Raw genomic sequence first — 22435 nt, 5'->3', positions numbered from 1 at the left:
ATAATATGGGAGAAGTAAATGGCCATTTCTCTCTAGAACAGTGATACTCTGAGTGTGCTCTGCAGAGTCCCAAGGCTCCACAAGGTCTCTGGCAAAATAATCCAATCTAAAGAACAAAGCAAATCAACTTCTGTCATACACTGAGGGGAAAAAACTATGATAAATAGTATATCAACTTACAAAAGTTATTGTTTCTCTCAATGCGTAACAGCCAAAAACGAGGTGACAAGTAGTGCAATAGATCTACAATAATGCCACAATAAAAAATGCAACTGAAAGAATTTAGTTTGAATAAGTAGGCACAGGGTGAGATGATACTTGTCACTGTACATAAGTGCAGCTGCCTCCCAACCCCTGGAACAATCGATATTTGTGCAGAGGGGAAGACAATGACTGTTTCTTTTAAAAAAATAAAAAATGGAAAGAGCACCAAACTGTCATGGCCATTGCATCCTGCAAAGACAAAATACTGTGGTTCAAAATCTTTTTACTTCAGCTACATTTTTTAAGATTGCTATTTCCTGGTCAATCCCATCTTCCACAAGCTGAAGATTCATCATTCTCCAGATTACCATGTGAAATTACACTTTCTATAGATTACAGGGCAGAACAATGTGTTATTGATTAACACTTTCAAGACACAGACCGAGCATAAATTGGGCCACAACTTTGTGTTAAAAAGAACTTACCCGAGTATGGGTTGGGTCGCGACTTTCTCGACATGCGATCTGCACATCACTCGAAAATTGGACTCATTTCACATGAGAACAATTACGGATATCTCTCACAATCTGTCCCTTTGTTGGTGCTGCCTTCTATTGTCAGTTTTTAGAATTATTTCGAAAGAAAGATTAACACATGTAGTAGCAGTTGTTACGAATGGTTGAACCAATGTGATCACATTGATGTAATTTCGTGCAGTGTACACATTAGGTTTTGCAACTTGCTGTAATTCAGCTACAAATATGTAATGTTTGTCGAGTAACAAATTTTGGAAGCACAAGAGGAAGAAATTGCTCAGTAATTTACCCCACTATTTTTTTTTATTTTTTTTATAATTATTCTTTGTCATCATTATTTTAGAATATGTAATCTACCTAAGAACTCACAAATATGAAAAATAAATCTTGCAACTTGGTCCTTTTTTAGTATGCATTACTGTTGAAGATACATCAATTATATGTGTGTCAGTAACACTAAGTAACGGCATAATTGGCTGGCTTCCTAGGACCAATATTGTTCTAAGTGGTCGGTCTTGAGAGAGAGAGAGAGAGAGAGAGAGAGAGAGAGAGAGAGAGAGAGAGAGAGAACGCGTGCGCGATTATACATAATTTGTGCATTATGTCCTTTATCTTTACTGTAACATCCACAAAGTTACAGTTATTTACTTTGACTTTACAGCTGAATTTGATTTTATTTATCTGTGAATGCACGTTATGAATGTCCTCTACCATCTAATAGGACTACAGTGTCATCTACAAAATGTTTGTAATAAACAACGTTGTCAGCTGTCTGCAAAAAAAAAATGTTTATTTGACATTGTTAATGACTGTTTGGCAAGATTCCTGCCATGCAGTTCCCCAAGGTTAAACCGTCTGGTTTTGAGTACATAGCACTGCAAGCTATCTTACTTGAAAAAAAAGAGTAAATTGCAACAGTTGAGTTAACCCACATATTTCACCCAGACATACTTTTTGTGCTTAACTAATTTATTTTTGATTATGTCTATATTTTCTTTAATGAGAATGTTTGTACAAATATTAGAAATATCAAAATAAAGCACTTTACTGTTGTGAAACTTCCTGGTAGATTAAAAGAATGTGCCACAGAAGGACTCGAACCTGAGGTATTTGCCTTTTATGAGGAGGTGCACTACCAACTTAACTACCCAAGTATGGTTGTCGGCTCATAAACCACCCTCACTGCCGTATTTCCACCAGTACATTATCTCCTACCTTCCACATTTCACAGAAGTCCCACAAAAGGTATGTAGAAGAATTTCTGTGAAGTCGGGAAGGCAGGACACGAGGTTCTGGCAGAAGGAAAGCTGGAGGGGAATGGGCACTTTGAGAGTTGTGAGTCATGCTTGGATAGCTTGGGCAGTAAAGTACTTACCCACAAATGACAACGGTCCCAGGCCACACAAATTCATCAGATTGTGTTGTTTAGCAAAGTGTTTAATTCTACACCGTGATAGTTTTATGCAGTTAAGGCCAGCAAAATAAGAAACCTGAAGATTTCGCTAAAGCTGACAATTATTTATGTCGTCAAAGAATCTGAATGTCACAATTTAACATGGCAAAGGTATACAATTTGGCACAATCTTCGTTGTGCAGTGTATACCGAAAAGTTAAGCATGCATTCCTAACTGCTGAAACTCATGGGCCTTCTGCATTTAAAAGAGAGAGAGAGAGAGAGAGAGAGAGAGAGAGAGAGAACATTCATCGTTTATCATCACATAAAGAAGACTACCTACCTTCAGTTTATGCAGTTAACCATTCAAGTCAATATCTCTACAGTTGTCTGAACTGAAGGTGTTATTTTACATTCAGTTTTTCCCACTTTTCTTTCAATTCTGGTATTCTGTGCCATGTTCAAGGTGGTAAAGTGATAATGGGAAACAAGAATAAGCCACCTGCAGTTTGTTGTGTGGCTGCAGTTGTGCTGCTGTTCTTTAATTGCTTCTGAGAACCCAATCTGAAGTTATTTTCTACACTACACCTTTACGAGTCACGTCAGGCCCCAGAAATTGCCAGATTTTACTTTAAACGATTGTATACAGCCTCCACGTCATTTTTTCAAACACTATAATAACGTTGTGCCGGCTGGACATACAACAGGAAGCAATACATTCTATACCCCAAATGTTCAGGACAATTTCAGAAGCTCTCAACAAAATCTAAATGCGCATTTTTTCCCCATGTGATTAATGAGAACAGTTTGATGTTCAGGTGACACTAAGAACGAAAACTGTGCATTTACCAAAGAAACGCACAGTTTTTTTTTGTCACTGAAGACTACAGCCTTTATGAAAGTATTACAAGCCTAGGCGGATGAACAGTGATAACATTGGTCTCAATTCCTCACTGTCTCATTCTTCCTGTTGAGGAAATGCAAGAATGTAGTGAGCATTAGGTGATGAGTTTAGTAGACTGCAACATAGGAGTGTAGACAGTGCGACATGTGGAGATTTGGATTGGACTGTGGGGCATGCACCGATAGGTCAAATGTTTAAGGCACATGCTAAGTGGGAAATACACATTAGAGACCCAGTCCGGCACACATTTTTACATGTCACTACACATAATACAACTGATGCCAAGGAATTCCCAAAAAGTCTCTCGCATAGGTGAATGGCATGCTTGAAGTATGCAGTACCACATGTAACTGCACGGTTTACCACTCAGACAAAACCACGTGTGATAGCTGCATAGGGAACTGAAAGTGTGCGTAGACTCCAGGACTTGGAAACCATCTAATTAACAAAATGGCCTCATGAAATGAGAAGTGGAAATATCTGCTTCCATGGGTGGAAATTTTTTATGCAAGAAGGTCCAAGAAATAGCTCTGAAGCTTCAGACTGAAGATTTCAGCAGATCAAAAGGCTAGCAGGACCCTTTAACAACTGCCGTAACATCTTCCCAAAATTTGATGAACACAGAAAGCTGAGTACTCTTCTACAGTCGAAAATGGATATCGACTCAGAAATATGAGGGTGACTGGAAAGTAATGCCTCCACCTTCGTAACTCTTCAACAGTTGGCAGCATTGGTATATGGCAGGTACTGGCTTGTTCTGTAGCCTCCTCTCTACAGCTCCAGTTGGCAGGAAGCCTTAGCATTTTATGGTTGTGTTGTTACAGTGTAAAGTGTGGAACCCTGTGCAGACAGTCAGTTAATGTGATTTAAGCAATGTGCAGTCATTGAATTCTAGACAGCAGAAGGTGTCACCCCAAAGGAGATTCATCAGAGAATGAAAGCAATTTATGGTGATTGTGTTGATGTGAGTACTGTGCGTCGATCGGCTAGTAAGTTTAAAGATGTTGTGGTGGGAACATCGGACCTGCATGACAAAGAGTTGGACATCCTGTGACAGCAACCACAGAGTTTCACAAGCAAAATGTTGACAGATTGATTCAGAAATTGCAAGCACAATTGGCATTTCACAAGAACACTTGGGTCACATTATTGCTTTGCTTGGCTATCGGAAGATCTGTGCATGAGGGCTACCCCGGATGCTGACCCCTGAAATGAAAGCACACAGACTTGAAATTTGCCAGAAACTACTCTCATAATCGCATTACGAGAATAAAGACGGACAGTACTAAGATCAACACACAATCACCATAAACTGCTTTCATTCTCTGATGAATCTTCTTTGGGGTGACACCTTCTGCTGTCAAGAAATCAATGATTGCACGTTGCTTCTATCGCACTGACAACCATCTGCACAGGGTTCCATACTTTTCATTGTAACAACACAACCATTCAATGGTAAGGCTTCCCGTCAACTGGAGTTATAGAGAAGAGGCTACAGAACAAGCCAGTACCTGCCGCATACCAATGCTGCAAACTGTTGAGTTACGAAGGTGGAGGCATTACTTTTCAGTCAACTCTAATATTTTCAGTGGTCATGGAACTTCAGAATGTGTTTAGTGTATGGAGTCGATGAAAAGTGTTCAGCACTAATATTTTATTGATGAGCAAGTGACGAACATCTGTGACTAAAGATGAATATCTATACAAGCTAAAATCATGAAAATTCTGTTTATGTGTCACTTTGTTGGGCGTAGTTAAGCTAAATACATCTTGCACACTCAACTTACTAACCACAACAAAATACTGTTAGAGTAAGGGGCACCTGCTAGTAAGTAAAAATGCTACGGTTGTGTCAAAAAAGTGTAAATATGACAATCTTTAGGTTCAGCATAGGATTATACAGCCAACCAGTTGCAAATAACTGTTAGGTACATTGAACTATGTTTTGAAATCTACTAAGACCAATCAGTCTGATGATGTTCCTAGCTGGCACAAGTGGCAAAGGCTGGAAAGTTTTATTAACTTCTGGTTTGAGCATTGCTGCTTTTAATTCTGACCATTGCTTTTAAGCAATGTAATTTTACAATTTATCAACATTTCATTCTGATGAAGACACCCTTAGTAGGTGTTCAAACTTAGGTCAACATACGTAACAGTTATTTGTAACCAGTTGGTTGTATAATACTATGTTGAAACCAGTATAAAGTTGCTGAGCAACAGCCATGTTTAAAACTGTATAATGTTTATGTCTCACTAGGTTGATTGGTGACCATTCCATATTACAAAAAGGACAGATTGCTACTTACCATAGCGATAACACACTGAGTTGCATCCAGGCACAGTTGAAAGACTGTTATACATAAGTTTTCTGTCAAAGCCTTCTTCAGAAAATAAAACACTTTCACACAAGCAAGCACATCTCATGAACACATGACCGTTCTCTCACTGTGCCCTGTCCTTTTTGTAATATTCTTGATATTCAAACTTTGACTTCCCACTGTTTCGCCATTTCACATAAATGATAACAAGCAGCCATTCTAAATGACAGTCAAAATACACACACACTCTCTCTCTCTCTCTCTCTCTCTCTCTCTCTCTCTTATAAGGAGGGCTGAGTGCCCAGGAGTCAGGAGGAAGTGAGGGGATAAGGTAATCAGCTACTCCTGAATACTAACTGATTTGATGAAACCAAATTCAGGTTTCAGGAGTTAGGTTTCTTTTTTTTTTCTTATGGAAAACTAAGATTTTAATTACCTATAACAGGCTTTGTATGGAATCTCTCAGGTGTACTTCTCTGGAATTTGTACATAGCTTCTGCTGTACTGACAAATTTCTTCTGTAGAGACTTCTTTTCGAAGTGCAAATCATTTGATTTGTCCTGAAATCAATAACAATCAGATCGTAGTACACAAAAATGAGGAAAGGCAACCACTCACCAGAAAATGAGACTTCACAGATGGGAAAATCAACTGGCAGATTGATAATGACAGCATTAAGTTACTATTTCAGCAAGTAAGAGGCGAAACATATTTCGGACCAAAAAAATAAATAAATAAATAAAATAAAATAAGTAAATAAATAAATAAATGCATCATATATTACTTTCAAGTTTTCACCTGTTTTTGTAATCATCTCACATGTAGCACAAATGAGAGGTACCCTAAGAGCAGTAGTGAAAATACCAACATTCGAAATGACACTTACGAGGTGCATTCAAGTTCTAAGGCCTCCGATTTTTTTTCTCCGGACTGGAAAGAGATAGAAACATGCGCATTGTTTTAAAATGAGGCCGCGTTCATTGTCAATACGTCCCAGAGATGGCAGCACTGTACGGCAGATGGAATTTTACCGCCAGCGGCGAGAATGAGAACTGTTTTAAATACTTAAAATGGCGACGTTTTCCTTACTTGAACAGTGTGCAATCATTCGTTTTCTGAATTTGCGTGGTGTGAAACCAATTGAAATTCATCGACAGTTGAAGGAGACATGTGGTGATGGAGTTATTGATGTGTCGAAAGTGCGTTCGTGGGTGCGACAGTTTAATGAAGGCAGAACTTTGTGTGACAACAAACCGAAACAACCTCGGGCTCACACAAGCCGGTCTGACAACATGATCGAGAAAGTGGAGAGAATTGTTTTGGGGGATCACCGAATGACTGTTGAACAGATCGCCTCCAGAGTTGGCATTTCTGTGGGTTCTGTGCACACAATCCTGCATGACGACCTGAAAATGCGAAAAGTGTCATCCAGGTGGGTGCCACAAATGCTGACGGACGACCACATGGCTGCCCGTGTGGCATGTTGCCAAGCAATGTTGACGCGCAACGACAGTGTGAATGGGACTTTCTTTTCATCAGTTGTGACAATGGATGAGACGTGGATGCCATTTTTCAATCCAGAAACAAAGCGCCAGTCAGCTCAATGGAAGCACACAGATTCACTGCCACCAAAAAAATTTCGGGTAACCGCCAGTGCTGAAAAAATGATGGTGTCCATGTTCTGGGACAGTGAGGGTGTAATCCTTACCCATTGCGTTCCAAAGGGCACTACGTAACAGGTGCATCCTACGAAAATGTTTTGAAGAACAAATTCCTTCCTGCACTGCAACGAAAACGTCCGGGAAGGGCTGCGCGTGTGCTGTTTCACCAAGACAACGCACCCGCACATCGAGCTGTTACGCAACAGTTTCTTCGTGATAACAACTTTCAAGTGATTCCTCATGCTCCCTACTCACCTGACCTGGCTCCTAGTGACTTTTGGCTTTTTCCAACAATGAAAGACACTCTCCGTGGCCGCACATTCACCAGCCATGCTGCTATTGCCTCAGCGATTTTCCAGTGGTCAAAACAGACTTCTAAAGAAGCCTTCGCCGCTGCCATGGAATCACGGCGTCAGCGTTGTGAAAGATGTGTACGTCTGCAGGGCGATTAAGTCGAGAAGTAACGCCAGTTTCATCGACTTCGGGTGAGTAGTTAATTAGAAAAAAAAAATCGGTGGCCTTAGAACTTGAATGCACCTCGTACATGATCAATCAGCATGCCATACAATGAAATGTGAGTAATAAATGTCCAAATAGAACTTCATCCTCTGAACAGATGAGTATGAAATGACTAATTTGAAACAAACAGCGCCATAATGTGCTAGAGGCAGGATGTGAGAGAGATGTGGATGGGGTGGTATAGTTGAGAGGAAGATGTATGTAGGTTGAGGAGCAGGGGTGTTCAGAGGGAGACAAATTAATGTGCAGAGGAAGTGGCAAGACACCTGAGGGAGATGGGTCAAGAGAGAGGTTGGGATGGTAGAGAGAAGAAGAGAAGGAAGTACAAAAGCTTCCACACTGAGGAGAGATTAATTATATTACAAGTTATGCAACTGTTTTGAGGACTTCTATAAAGACACTTTGATAGTATAACACAGTTTGATCACACCCTTTTCTCCATGGTCTGCACGAGACATGGCTTTTGATTCCATACTGTGGCTGCAACATTTACCAATTGGAACTATAGTGTTACACTCTCCGTCCTTCTAAGGAATGACAGATTTTGATATTTAATAATTTATTTTGTTTTTATTACACGTCAAGTTTCAGGCAGCATGTTGTGGGAGAAATGGGCTATTGTTATGTGCATGTAGCACGAGGTACATGGGTGTAGCGTATCTGCAAGACAAGATGATGCAATTAGCATCACCACCTGCTGTAGGCTGCATGTTCTTAGATGTCCCGGCTTAAAGGTATGTTGTGGTCATAGAAGAACTGCAAGAAATACACAATTAGCGATGTCACAAAAGTGAAGCAAATGAAGTTTTCAAACTTTCATTCTGACATTCAATCTCTGATATGTGATCTGTCAAAACGTATTCACACTGTACAGTCTGATAAGAGATGACACTGTAACCATTTTAATACAAAAATGTTATAAATGAATGACAGGAATTATCTGTCTATGCCTAAAGAAGCTTTAATATAGAGGTATTTAAAGAAGAAATTTTGTTTGTCAATTCATAGGTCTGACAGCTCTCTTTTAGCCTCTAGCCCTGAATACTCTGCAAAGGAAAAGAAGTTCGCGAAGAAGAGCAAAAGCACAGTTAATATGGAACTGATTAGCAGGTCCAAATCTTACTCATGTCATAGGCGTCCTCAGAAACTATACAATATACCATTTATTCATCAACTAAATCAGCGGATACACTCTGGGTGCCAAGGCTCTTGAAGTAGTTAATGGACTAAATCTCTTTTCATAATCAAATAGTGAATGACACCAAAATATCTATGGATAGCATATTTAGCTTCCGAAATAACATTTCCCAAACTATCACAATGAATCATACAGGGTTATTACAAATGATTGAAGCGATTTCACAGCTCTACAATAACTTTATTATTTGAGATATTTTCACAATGCTTTGCACACACATACAAAAACTCAAAAAGTTTTTTTAGGCATTCACAAATGTTCGATATGTGCCCCTTTAGTGATTCGGCAGACATCAAGCCGATAATCAAGTTCCTCCCACACTCGGCGCAGCATGTGCCCATCAATGAGTTCGAAAGCATCGTTGATGTGAGCTCGCAGTTCTGGCACGTTTCTTGGTAGAGGAGGTTTAAACACTGAATCTTTCACATAACCCCACAGAAAGAAATTGCATGGGGTTAAGTCGGGAGAGCATGGAGGCCATGACATGAATTGCTGATCGTGATCTCCACCACGACCGATCCATCGGTTTTCCAATCTCCTGTTTAAGAACTGCGGAACATCATGATGGAAGTGCGGTGTAGCACCATCCTGTTGAAAGATGAAATCGGTGCTGTCGGTCTCCAGTTGTGGCATGAGCCAATTTTCCAGCATGTCCAGATACACGTGTTCAACCGTTTCTTCGCTCACTGCAGGCCGACCCGTTGATTTCCCCTTACAGAGGCATCCAGAAGCTTTAAACTGCGCATACCATCGCCGAATGGAGTTAGCAGTTGGTGGATCTTTGTTGATCTTCGTCCTGAAGTGTCGTTGCACTATTATGACTGACTGATGTGAGTGCATTTCAAGCACGACATACGCTTTCTCGGCTCCTGTCGCCATTTTGTCTCACTGCGCTCTCGAGCGCTCTGGCGGCAGAAACCTGAAATGCGGCTTCAGCCGAACAAAACTTTATGAGGTTTTCTACGTATCTGTAGTGTGTCGTGACCACATGTCAATGAATGGAGCTACAGTGAATTTATGAAATCGCTTCAATCATTTGTAATAGCCCTGTACTAAATACAGAGAGTTTTAGAGAAATCTTTAATGTGGTGTATGTGAGCTCACTGCTTGCTTAATGTTTATCCTCTTTTCAATTCCAAACATGAGACATTTACATGTTTTTCATGTGTGTTCAATCTGCGATATTTGTGAGTAGGCATGAGGAAACAGGGATGTTTTGTAATATCATGGGTCCTGTTTCATGACTGGCTGACAAACAAACTAGCAGCTTCAATGTTGATTGTAGTATTTGTTCCTTTCCATATTCACACTAGTGTATTATGAGTATGTAGTTTATGTAATCTGCTACATTAAGTATCATTCAGATATGCATCATTTTTTGTATATTTTGCTGAACCGTTAGAAAATAACGACTGGTTAACACAATACATAGCTTGCTGAAATTACATACGGTATATGTCCTTGCCTGGCTTTTTACTGTTGTTGTTCTTCACTGACATTTAGATCAGTAATGGGTGTACAAAATCCTTGACTTCCGATCTAAGCTCATGTTTCCTACATTTACCTACCACATTGCACAATGAATCTATCTTTTGTTGTTTTCAGACTTACCATATTCTACAGTTATTCCACAGAAAATAAAGCTCTGAAGAATTCTGACAATATGTTCACAAAAAGGTACTTATTAATACATTTTATATTACAAATGCCATCAGCCAGCAAGGAAATTCTAAGCAACTGAAGGTAACAGAACATGTTTCATGCACTTGTGTCCTCTAATCATTCATGACACCCTCAATTGGTTGTGACACTTACATTGCCATATCGTAGTGTGCCCTATCAAGAAACTTATGAACTTAGCATGCCTTCCCTACAGTGGATAAAATTGCAAATGCAAAAAACAAAACTGTCTTCACCACTATAAAAATATTTGATATTAAATGTCAATTATGCATCAAAGCAGATATATGTACCAGGACAGGAAATAGAAAATGAAGCTTCAGGAACTAGAAAATGAAGATTCAGCTGCTCTTTCAATTCCATTTCACTAAAACAGCAAAACACAAAAATCATATGGCAGTTGGTAAGACACCCTTAGACTGAATGTACAGAGTCTACAGAAGCCCACAACAGCTGCTGTACACAGAAGCCACACTCCCAAACCTATGCTACATGGAGCTAACCAGCATTTCGAAGAGCTGCCTTACGATCAGCTATTACCTGTGCGAAAAATATTACTCAATGTCAATTTTTCCAGAAATCAACTGCTATGTAAATCCATGTGGAAAATATTCGGACAACATCCTGATAAATTATTGAGTCCATTACTGAGAAATATCTTTTAATGTATCTTTTGGGGCAGTTCGAACTTTTACCCTGTGGCTGTTCACATCGCTAATTTTATATTTCTTGCAGTGTGGGAAGTGAAAACTATGTTCTGTGCATCGTCTGATGTCAATAACTGTAGCTCATTCACAGCAAAAATGTTGGTATTGACAAAGAAGTGGTATGAATGCACCGTTGAACGTAGACCACCCACACTGCAGGTATTCAAAAATTACCCAGAGCACTTTTCAGATGGTTGCAAAAGTTGTAACAAAACTTCCAGTTTATTTTAAATGTTACTGAACCAGAATGCTGTAGGTTACGAAGATCTGACTTTTAAATCGTTAACGTAACTTCCGCTGGAGAACAGTTCATAGGCCTACTATCTCTGAGGTAACATTTCATCAGATTTTATCCACATCTACTTCAAGTGCTACATTTGCCACTCTTAGATTTTTGTGCTGATATTCTACTGAAAAAATTAAAATGATAAATTAGGTGAAACAAATGAACTGATTTCCAAAGATAATTAACGTAACGTTACCCCAGACACTGAAAGTATACCAAGAAGGCCAGTACAAATGGTCACATGTTTGATCATGAGAGGGTCACGAAACTCTGGAAAAACCCAAGCTGGAAGATGTTTGAAGTTAGATACAAACGATCTGTCGAAAGAGAACTTACGTTTTAAGTACCAATATTGAGTGAGGAATCTAGGAATATATACAGCTCCCAACATATCGATCTCACAGTGATCACAAAGATAAGGTTAATTACAGCTTGCACAATAGTATTTAACAAGTCATTTTTCCTGCACTCCATACTTTAATATACGATACAACAATAAGTACCTACAGCTGTACACTTCACAGTAATTTGAAGAGTAAAGATAGGTGGAATTGTAGAAGTAGATGAAAGAAACCGTGCAACAAGTAGCAGACAAAAAAACCACTGCTAGGGTGACCTTGAAGCAGCCAATCACGGCTCATGTTTCAGGGCATACAGTAATGATCATAGTATGAAAAACAAGCCAGCCTGATATGATCGCGTGGCAAGGATCACTAGCAGTGATAGTGTAGGTTAAATGCACCATTAGGAGTCAATGGTCTTGTTTCATCATTGTTGGCCCAAGTCGCCAATCATCGAGGTGGCAGCACGAACGCACTAAACTTACAACTCTAGTATTATTACAATGGTAACATCTTTCCAGCCCACTCTTAATATCCACTAAACAACTTTAGAAGCAGCCATAGTCTTAATCTAGCGAAAATCTAGTTGAAAATGAAAATATCGCAAGGCATTTCTGTTCCTGCTTCTCATTTCTTCCTCAATGTTGCACAAGTATAGCATTAAAAATTGAACAGTGTACAGACTTTTTAAAAACTCACTAGTTGCACAGAACGTGATCGCCTCCGTTGGTCAGGGCGTTTTCTGCTTGGCGAACACAAAGAATTGTGCCTTTGTCTTCCTGAAGATTCAGGTTTTAGCGACTGAAACCTGAAATTGAAATGCAAGTTAATGCCAACTTGGTAGTAACTACTAACTTACACGTATCACCAAACTCTTATTTTAAATGGAACTGTAACACTCAATAATGTGTTATATATAAATTGAAGGTGAAGGTGGGGGGGGAGGAGGAGGAGGAGGAGGAGGAGGAGACTATTGATATCAGCTGCATTGGGACTTTACACCAAATCAGAGGTGATGAGCGAAAATGTGTGCCAGAGCAGGATTCAAAACCAGTATCTCCTGCTTACTGGACTGTTGTGTTAACCACTGTGCCACACGGACAAAGCATTTATCACAACTCTGTGCACTACCTCAGCAAGCCAGTTAGCCAATCCACACTGTGTCACCTATCTGCAGTCCCTACCCCAATGTCCTCCATGCTCACTACTTCGAGATTCCTGCCGGAGGTCCGAATCAATTATATGAATGCGCGGTGTCTGTTCTTTCAGATATGACCAAAGAACACCACCACACAATCGTACAGCCAGTGATACAGTTCATTAGTGTTATATAATAATGTCCCTTGAGCGATCCAAAGAGCCTCTAATCATGTACTATCAAGGATGTACATCAAAACAAGTTTTTTAATATAATATAAACTTTACAATTAATTCCTCCAAAGCTGTGACACGAGTACATTTTCCCAATGTTACTATATTTTGATATTGTTCTAATTTCTGCTTGAAATGGCAACAACAAACAACACTAGACTTTTACCAAATTCTTGACAACATATTCATGAGAATGAATCTTCTACTCTGCATAGGAGAGTGCACCTTTTTTTACTCACCTGACATTAGAACTGCGTGCTGAACTAGGATTCAAACCCAGATGCTGTCTTTTGGGGACCAACAGATATCCAGGCACTGGTCATAACCCTCACTCACAAATACTGCGACAGCTCATCATGTGCCTGGATAACTGTCAGTAAGACGCAAAATCCCCTTGCAGAACCAACCTCCATAAAAGTCTCTCAGTCTAGCCCCGATTCTATAGAAAGTGGTATAGGTGATGTACAGTATACTGGCCCAGCTTTCCCACCAGATTGCACTGGTTAAGGTGACCCTTTTATGAATTATCAACTTTCTCCTACCTGTTCTCTGTGAAGCTCTCATAGATGTAGAACCTCGGAACAGCTGTTGTAGCACACTGGATACTTCACATGATGCAACCAAGTAATCTGTGACTAAGCACTGGTGGGGATACAATTTGTTTATAAGCAAACACTGTAAAATACTATGGTTTCACATTAGTGCGCACATTGTGGCAGAATGAAAGATTCATTCTTGAAATAGCAGGCTGTAGTTACACCACTTCCCCACATCACTGCTTCTTCTAGAAGAGAGCTTGTCCAGCAAGTGATGCAATAAATCTTTGTGAAGCTTGGGAAATGGGAGGGAGGGCCTAGCAGAATTTTATGTAAGATTCTGTGTTCGGTCCCAGTCTTGCTCTATCTGTCATGTGGTTTCAACATGTGCTTTAATGTACACATATTATGCCTGATCACCATCAATAACAACTAATACATGGCTGTAGCCCATTGTATAAACACTGCCTCACTGGAGAAGCTGCCTGGAATGAAAAGTGAAATTTTAAGTGTGTTCATCAAGTCACATTATAGCACTTATTGTAGTGAAGGGTGCCCCAAAATCCCTCAGGTCGTCAATGAGGCCAAAAAGCTCTAGCATGTCAATGAGGCCAAAAAGCTCTACCTTACAGCAATGAATAGAAACTACCTTCGCAGACAAAAGATAACACCAGATGAGCCGCTTTGGTGTCTGCTACCACCACCAGAGGGAGCGTGTCAGGAAGATTACGATGTCACCTCAAAGCAGCCAAATTAGGGCCACCATCAGGCGGGCTCCACATCGGCAGTAGGAAGGATCCTCACATCGGAGGATGCGGCCATTGATCAGCCAAGTGTGGCCAGTGCGGAGTCAGAGAATGGTGGATTCCCTTTGAAAGCACGCAGGAAAGACTGGCACCATTGTGGTCTCCTTCACTGCTCTGACTCTGGGACCCCCATTTCCAGAATCTGAATCCTAGTGGCCAGCTTGACCAACAAGTTCATACCCTGAAATCCCAACATGACTGGGGATCCAAATGAAAACGACTGGCCGTCCAGCTTGATGGAGGTAAGAGACAAGATCGTGGATATCTGTAACTGTAACTGGTGAGTGAGGAGAGTAGCACTGGTCTGTAACCTGAAGGCTGCTAAGGGAGCCATTACAGATTAGGATACTCTTGTCAGTGCAAGAACAAACGTGGCTAACGGCCACTCTAATGGTCATCAATTCAGCAGTGAAAATACTGCAGATATCTGTCAGAGAGTGGAATTCACTGCACCAAGCATTTGAGTATGCAAAGCCTTTTTGTCCATTGATTGTTGAGCCATCAGTGAATATTACTACTGAACCCGGATATGTCTCAAGGACAGCCAAAGAACAGGTGGCAAATAATCCTCAAGTCAATGGAATCTTTTGGTCCAAAGGAGACCTTGAGACAAATCCGAAGTCAGGGCACAAGCTCCGGGAGCAGATGCGATGCCTCCCTGACCAGAGGCAGCAGTGGAGGAAATTGCAGCTCTGGAAGCATGCAACAATTGCAAACCCAGTTCTGAGTCACTGCTGTGGGAGAGGGAGCTCCCTTCCAGGGAAAACGACATGGTAGTTGGGAGGTTCAGGGAAGCTACGAATGTGAATAGCATAATTCAGCAGCTATTGTTAGCGCATAGGAACTCCAGCCTCAAGTAGCAGGCCATTCACAGGGCTGTTTGGAAGGCTCCTGTCAAGTCGGGCCTCGCAATGATGAATGACGCACAGTATCAGCAATGCTGAGGATGATGCTGAGCCATATGTAAGACTCCCATAGTCAAGATGGGACAATCAGGGCTTTGTGGAGCCACAAAAGCTTAGACCGATCTGCACCCCAGTTAGTGTTACTGAGGCAGCAAAGTCGTATTGAGGTGTCACCAGCACTTTCGCTTAATTTGGTGACGATGGGGATGGCATATCAGTTTGGAAACGAAGACCAGTCCCGACAAGAGGTACAAGAAGTAATTGATTGCATAGGTAAAGCTCTGGGTGTGGTTGGGCAGTACGACAGTGACAGAAGTGCATTGGCGGCTACAAGAAAGAGGGAGAGGGTCAGTACAGAGCCATGCAGGACCTCACTCCTGGGTACGGGGCTATTGAATGAAGCACCCACTTGAACCCGGAATGTACAGCATGATAGCAAGTTCTTGACAAAAACCAGGAATGGACAGCGGAGACCTGGGAGGGAGCTGAACATTACAGATGGTAAAATCGTTATGTGCCCTTACACGAATAGCCGGTCCCCAAGGACGTTCCAAAAGGCACAATGTTACTATATGCAGAGTCCAGCACAAACATACAAACTCCACCTGATACCCTCTCACTGTGTGTACAATTCTTAAAATAACTTCAGTAGCTGCTAAGGGCAGGGGTTCAAGTTGCTGGAAACCAAATTTCCTGGATGGTAGTACAGAATACTGGGTAAGTACTTAAAAGCTGCTGTAGATCAGCCAGGTGGTGGAAAAATCCATTCCTCTGGAGGATCGGACTGTCTACATATTGTGGGGATACGAGACGACAAGAGGAGCAGGGGAGTAGGTTATGACCCAGGGTCATGTGCTGCCACCGACATATGTCAGAGGACATAGGTTCCGCAACACACTGCATGGGGAGATCTAGTGTCTCAGGGGCCACTGGGATTTCCACATTGGGCACGTAAGTAGTACATGCAGAGTCTTCTTGAGTGAGGGCCTTCGTCTTAGAGGACTTCTTTTTGTCGTTCTCCTCATAAGACAACAACTGGGAAGGCGTCCCTGAATTGGTTTCAGGGACAGGAAAAATGAGAAGACCGGCGGCCAGCAGCTTGTGGTTCCTTCAGTCATCAGAGGTGTCTGGCTGTGAACCAGCAAGAACGTGGAAGGAAGAGTCCCGAGGGACCTCTTCCTATCTAGAGATGGTGGAGGAAGACAAGGCCCCTCCAGCTGGGTGATAGGGACTCGTGTTCCTCACAGGTGGGGAGCCAATACCCCTGAAGCGGGCGCGATGAAAGCACCAGAAGGGCCCGCGAACACCTGGGGAACAGGCATCAGTGAGCGGCTCTGAGAGCCCACCGTAGGATTGGTTATTTGGTTTAAAAGAGGAAAGGGTGGGGGGGGGGGGAGGGGACAAACTGCAAGGTCATCAATCCCTTGTTCTCCGTAAAATAATTACACAAAGGAGAGAAGAAAATAAAGAAAGGAGAGGTACAGCACAGTAACAGAAGGGAAGAACCAGAAGAACGACAGGAGGGCACCCAACACTACTATGGACAAAATAGGAAACACAGAGAGAGAAGCAAGAAACAGGTAGAAGGGATAAAAACAAGAGAGGAGATGACGGTGACTGGCCGACCATGAGAATAAAAAAGAAAAGCCAGCCACTCTGCGACACATTAAAACATCCAGCCTAAAAGCATTAGAGTGGAGAACACAAAGGGACAAAGGGCACATGCGAAAACTTATACAGAATGATAAAACCCACCATCACGTACAAAACGTAAAACTAAATTAGCCAACGAGGCATTTTCAGCTAAAATTAATGGCAACGAGTCCAGTAACTGAAGTGTCCATCGCAGGGCAGCCAAAGGACAGCTCACCAAGATATGGGCCATTGTCAGCCAGGCGCCGCACCGACACTGAGGTGGGTCATCACAGTGCAGAAGGTAGCCTTGTGTCACCAAAGTGTGGCCAATGCGGAGCCAAGAAAACCACAGTCCTGTGAGAGGCCCACAAGGAGGTCTTCCACACATACGCAGTCTCCTTAATAGCACGCAGTTTGTTGTGCGTACTGAGGTTATGCTATTCCATCTCCCAAAGCCGCAAAACCTTGCGGTGTAGTACTGAATGCAGGTCAGTTGCAGAAAAGCCTATCTCCATAAGCAGTTTCCACGTAGCCTGTTTGGCCAGCATGTCGGCAAGTTTGTTGCCTGGGATGCCAAAGTGACCTGGGGTCCAGACAAACACCACTGAATGGACAGGACCGTTCCAGGGCATAGATGCACTCCTGGATGGTCGCTAACAAAGGATGACAAGGGTAGCACTGTTCGATAGTTTGTAGGCTGCTCAAGGAGTCAGTACGGAGAAGAAACGACTCGCCAGGGCATGAGTGGGTGCGCTAAAGAGCATGAGAAATGGCCACCAGCTCTGCAGTGAAAACACTGCAGCCATCTGGCAAGGAATGCTATTCAATAAGTCCTCCATGGACATACGCGAAGCCAACATGATCATCAGCCACTCAGCCATCGGTGTAAACCATTTTATGGCCTCAATACATGTCAAGAATCGAGAGCAGTGGCAGAGGAGAGCCGCGGGGTTAACAGAGTCCTTACAGCCATGTGAAAGGTGCAGGCGAAGCCACAGCTTAGGTGTACACCATGGAGGTGTACATGAATGGACCTCAAGAATAGGTTGTAAAGATAAGGACTCCAGTATGGAAAGAAGGGACTGGACACGAACTGCAATTGGAAGCCCTGACCTGGGCAGCCGATGCGGGAGATGAACCGTCATGGGTGGGAAAAGGAGACTGTAATTCGGATACGCAGGAGAACTACAAACACGTGCAACGTAACTGGCCAGCAATTGTGCACACCTAACCTGCAATGGAGTGACTCCGGCCTCTGCCTGGACACTGGTCACCGGACTCATCCTAATAGCTACTGTCGCTAGGCAAGAGCCACAGTGGTGCACTGAGACGAGTAAACGCAAGCTGAGGGCACTGTTGAACCATAAACCAGGCTCCCATAGTTAATGTGGGATTGAACGAGGGCTCTGTAAAGCTGCAGCAGCTTAAAGCGATCTGTACACAGTTGGTGTTGCTCAGGCAGCAGAGGGCATTGAGGTGCTGCCAGCACTACCGGTTAAGCTGACGGAGATGAGAAAGCCCCAAGTCAATCGGGCATCGAAAACCAGTCCTAAGAATCGATATATCTCCACTAAACTGAGTGGATCATCATGAAGGTAAAGTTCTGGTTCCGGATGAACGATACAATGCCGACAAATGTGCATAACCCACAATTTGAGGTCAAAAACTGGAAACCATGGACTAGAGCCTAAGACTGCAGTTTATGGATGGCTCCTGTAGGCACCGCTTAGCAACACCAGTACTTGTGGAACAGTACGAAATGCAGAAGTCGTCTGCATACAGAGAAGCTTAGACGGACAGACCTACAGCTATTGCTGGACCATTAATGACCACTAAAAATAGAGATACACTCAATACAGAACCCTGCGGGACCCCATTCTCCTGGGTATGGGAAGAACTATGGAAGGCACCATAACTTAGACACGGAAAGTACGAAGCGACAAGAAATTTTGGATAAAAATTGAGAGCGGGCCTCTGAGACCCCACTCATATAATGTGGCAAGGGTATGATGTGACCAGGTCGTGTCATACGCTTTTTGTAAAGCAAAAAAGATGGCAACCAGGTGTTGCTGGTTGTTCAGATTGCAGACTCGAGGGACACAAGATTATCAGTGGTAGAGCAACCCTGGTGGAAGCCGCCCTGACATGGAGCCAGTAAGCCAAAAGACTCCAGGACCCAACCCAACTGCCGACAAACCATATGTTACAGCAGTTTACAAAGAACTTTGGTGAGGCTTGTGGGCCTATAGCTATCCACATCAAGCAGGTTTTTACTGGGTTTGAGCAGGGGAATGATGTTGCTCTGCCACCATTGCGGTGGAAAGATGCCATCGCACCAGATCCGGTTGAAGATGACGAGGAGATATCGCTTGTAGTCAGATGAGGAATGTTATATCATCTGACTGTGGATCCAATCTAGCCCAGTAGCAGTGTCAGGGCAATGTGTAAGGGCACAGAGGAGCTCCAACTCTGTAAATGGGGTGTTATAGGATTCACCGTGGTGTGTAGTGAACAAGAGGACTTTCCCTTCCAGCCGCCATTGGAGAGTGCGAAAGGCTGGCGGCTAATTCTCTGACGCAGAGGCTCGAGCAAAGTGCTTGGCAATCGCGATTGCGTCGGTAGGTAACACACTATTTCTGTTAACATCAGGAACACCTTTTGGGGTCTGGCAGCCAAAAACACGTTTGATCCTTGCCCAGACTTGGGAAGAAGACGTATGACACCCAATGGTCGAGACATCTCCCCCAACACTCCTGTTTCTGTCATTCTATAAGCTGGCAAACACAGGCACGGAGCCATTTAAAGGCTATGACGTGCTCCTGGGAAGGGTGCCGCTTATGCCGCTGTAGAGCTCGCCGACGCTCTTTAATTGCCTCAGCGACTTCCTGCGACCACCAAGGGACTGCCTTTTGTTGTGGGCCCCCTAAAGAGCGAGGGATTGCATTTTCTGCTGCAGAAACAATTGTGCTAGTCACCTGCTCAACCATCACATCCATGTTACGATGTGGGGGAGATTCAACAGTGACAGCAGAGGTGAAAATTTCCCAGTGGATAGATGGGAGAAGCCCTGGGCTGCAAATTGCTAAATCAATCGCCGAGTAACTACCATGAGCCACACTGAAACGTGTGGCATCCCCAGTATTTAAGAGGCAGAGGTCGAATTGTTTCAGTAAAGATTCAACATCTCTGCCTCGGCCAGTAAGCATGGTGCCACCCCACAGGGGTTTATGGGCATTAACATCTCCCAGAAGTAGGTAAGGTTTAGGGAGTTGATCAATCAGTGCAGCTAATACATTCAGGGGTACTGCACCATCTGGAGGAAGATATACATAGCAGACAGTTATTTCCTGTGTCGTCCTTATTCTGACAGCCACAGCTTCAAGAGGGTTTTGAAGGAGCACAGTTTCACTACACACTGAGTTTAGGACGTAAATGCAAAGTCCACCTGACACTTGATTATAGCCGCTATGATTCCTGTAATAACCCTTATAGTCGCAGAGAGCAGGGGTCCGCATTGCTGGGAACCAAGTTTCCTGGAGGGCAATGCAGAAAGCAGGTGTAAAGCTTAACAGCTGCCATGGCTCAGCCAGGGAGTGGAAAAAAAACTGCCACAATTCCACTGGAGGATGACTTCATCGTTAGACTGGGAAGGCATGGAACATTCATTCAATGAGGCAGTTTACGCCCGAGGGTCACCTGCTGCCACCGACTTATTGCCTGAGCAGTCTATATCCGTTGTGTCTGAGGGTCCGGTGAGATCTAGAACCTCAGCAGATGCCAGAACCTCCACCTCATCCGCAGACACAGAGCTTGTAGGTAGCAGTGGTGTGGATGCCACTGCAATTCCCTTGGTCTTGGTGATCTTTTTGGATTTCTCTCACTGCTTCTTGGGTTTCCCTGGCTGGGAGGACTTCACTGATTCCATCTCCAGGACTGAGGACAAGTGTGAAGCCCTACGAGCAGCTGCTTTTAGGCTCTTCAGCCACTGGAGGGGGGGGGGGGGGGGGGGGGGGGGGGAGTGTCATCTTTCCCACTAGCAGAAACCTGAGAAGGGACCCCTTCCTAGCGAGAGGAGCTGAAGAAAGCCTCTGAGATGTGACTGGGTTCGGCAGAGCTTACAGGGCTAGAACTGTTGTTTCGGCAGCGTAAGGTGATGTCATACATACAGGATGTAGGCATTCAAATTTCCTCTTAGCCTCTGTGTAGGTCAGTCAGTCCAGGGTCTTTTACTCCGTGATTTTCCTTTCTTTCTGGAGAATCCTGCAGTCAGCCGAGCAAGGTGAATGGTGATCTCCGCAGCTGACGCAAATGGGAGGTGGGGCACATGGAGTACTGGGATGTGACGGGCATCCGCAATCTTGGCACGTGACGCTGGAAGTGCAGCGTGAAGACATATGGCCGAATTTCGAACTTCCAGCATTAAAAGCACCGCATTGGGGGAGGGATATAGGGCTTTACATCACAGCGTTAGACCATCACCTTTACCTTCTCGGGCAACATGTGACCCTTGAAGGCCAAGGCGAAGGCACCAGTGGGAAAGTGATTATCCCTTGGACCCCGTTGGACATGCTGAACAAAATGTACACCTCAAGAGCTTTCAGCTCATTGTCAGACTGCAAAAGAAGGTCCCTGTTGAATATGATACCCTGGACCATCTTTAAGCTCTTATGGGACATGATTGTTACAGGAACATCCCCCGGCTTGTCACAAGCGAGTAACGCCCGTGACTGGGCAGAGGATGCTGTTTGGATTAAGACTGAGCCAGATCTCACTTTGGGCAAGCCCTCCACCACCCAAACTTGTCCTCTAAACACTCAACAAAAAACTGAGTGTTCATCGTCATCAAAGATTCCCTATCAGCTCTCAAACATACAACATACCGGGGCGAGTAAGAGCTGCTCCCATCCTTAGCCTGACGTTCCTCCCATGGTGTGGCCAGGAAAGGCAACGATTTAGGGTTGTATTTCTGTGCGTTTAGAGACTACTTGTGTTTGACCACCAGCAAGAGATGATGAACTACACTTCATTGCGTGTCGTTTGCCTGATGCCACCCACTCTGACCAGTGGTCCTCCCCACGGGTGCCACCCAGGTGCAACAAAGGCCACCTGGCAGGATGGCCATAGCTGGGAGTCCCGATGTCCCAAGGTGACTGGCGTCTACTCCTTGGCATATTTGGGGAGTTAACGGTGCAGGCTTCAGCAGAGCGATCTCTGTGTGGTCAGGAGGCTACAACCAACAAGGTACATGGGGGCCCCACCACAATGGACTGACTATCGTGCTGGATATCAGGTGCAACCAAACAAACAAGTCCATTATCACCGTCAGCGTAGATAATGATACTGCACAGTTGATGAAAAAATACACAACCAAGAGGGTGACCTCGACCAACAGTTGGAGAATGAGCAGAAGTGCAGATCCACGTCAACGAAGGATG

At 43.4% G+C, this 22435-nt stretch overlaps 1 protein-coding gene across 2 annotated transcripts in view; it reads right to left on the bottom strand.

Annotated features, from left to right (window-relative positions):
* Positions 1 to 22435, bottom strand: part of LOC126162703 (targeting protein for Xklp2 homolog) — a 155027-nt gene that overhangs the window by 100270 nt on the left and 32322 nt on the right. For both annotated transcript variants that reach the window (XM_049919356.1, XM_049919355.1), the window contains exons 3-4: positions 12447 to 12555; positions 5792 to 5915 (exon numbers count right to left, since the gene is read on the bottom strand). In XM_049919356.1, the coding sequence (XP_049775313.1) occupies positions 5792 to 5915; positions 12447 to 12555 (233 nt within the window). The remainder of the gene's footprint in view (positions 1 to 5791; positions 5916 to 12446; positions 12556 to 22435) is intronic.

Source organism: Schistocerca cancellata, chromosome 2 (assembly GCF_023864275.1).
Source record: "Schistocerca cancellata isolate TAMUIC-IGC-003103 chromosome 2, iqSchCanc2.1, whole genome shotgun sequence".
Classification (NCBI taxonomy): domain Eukaryota; kingdom Metazoa; phylum Arthropoda; class Insecta; order Orthoptera; family Acrididae; genus Schistocerca; species Schistocerca cancellata.
Note: the sequence above shows the minus strand (reverse complement) of the source record. Positions and strands in the feature narration are given on the sequence as shown.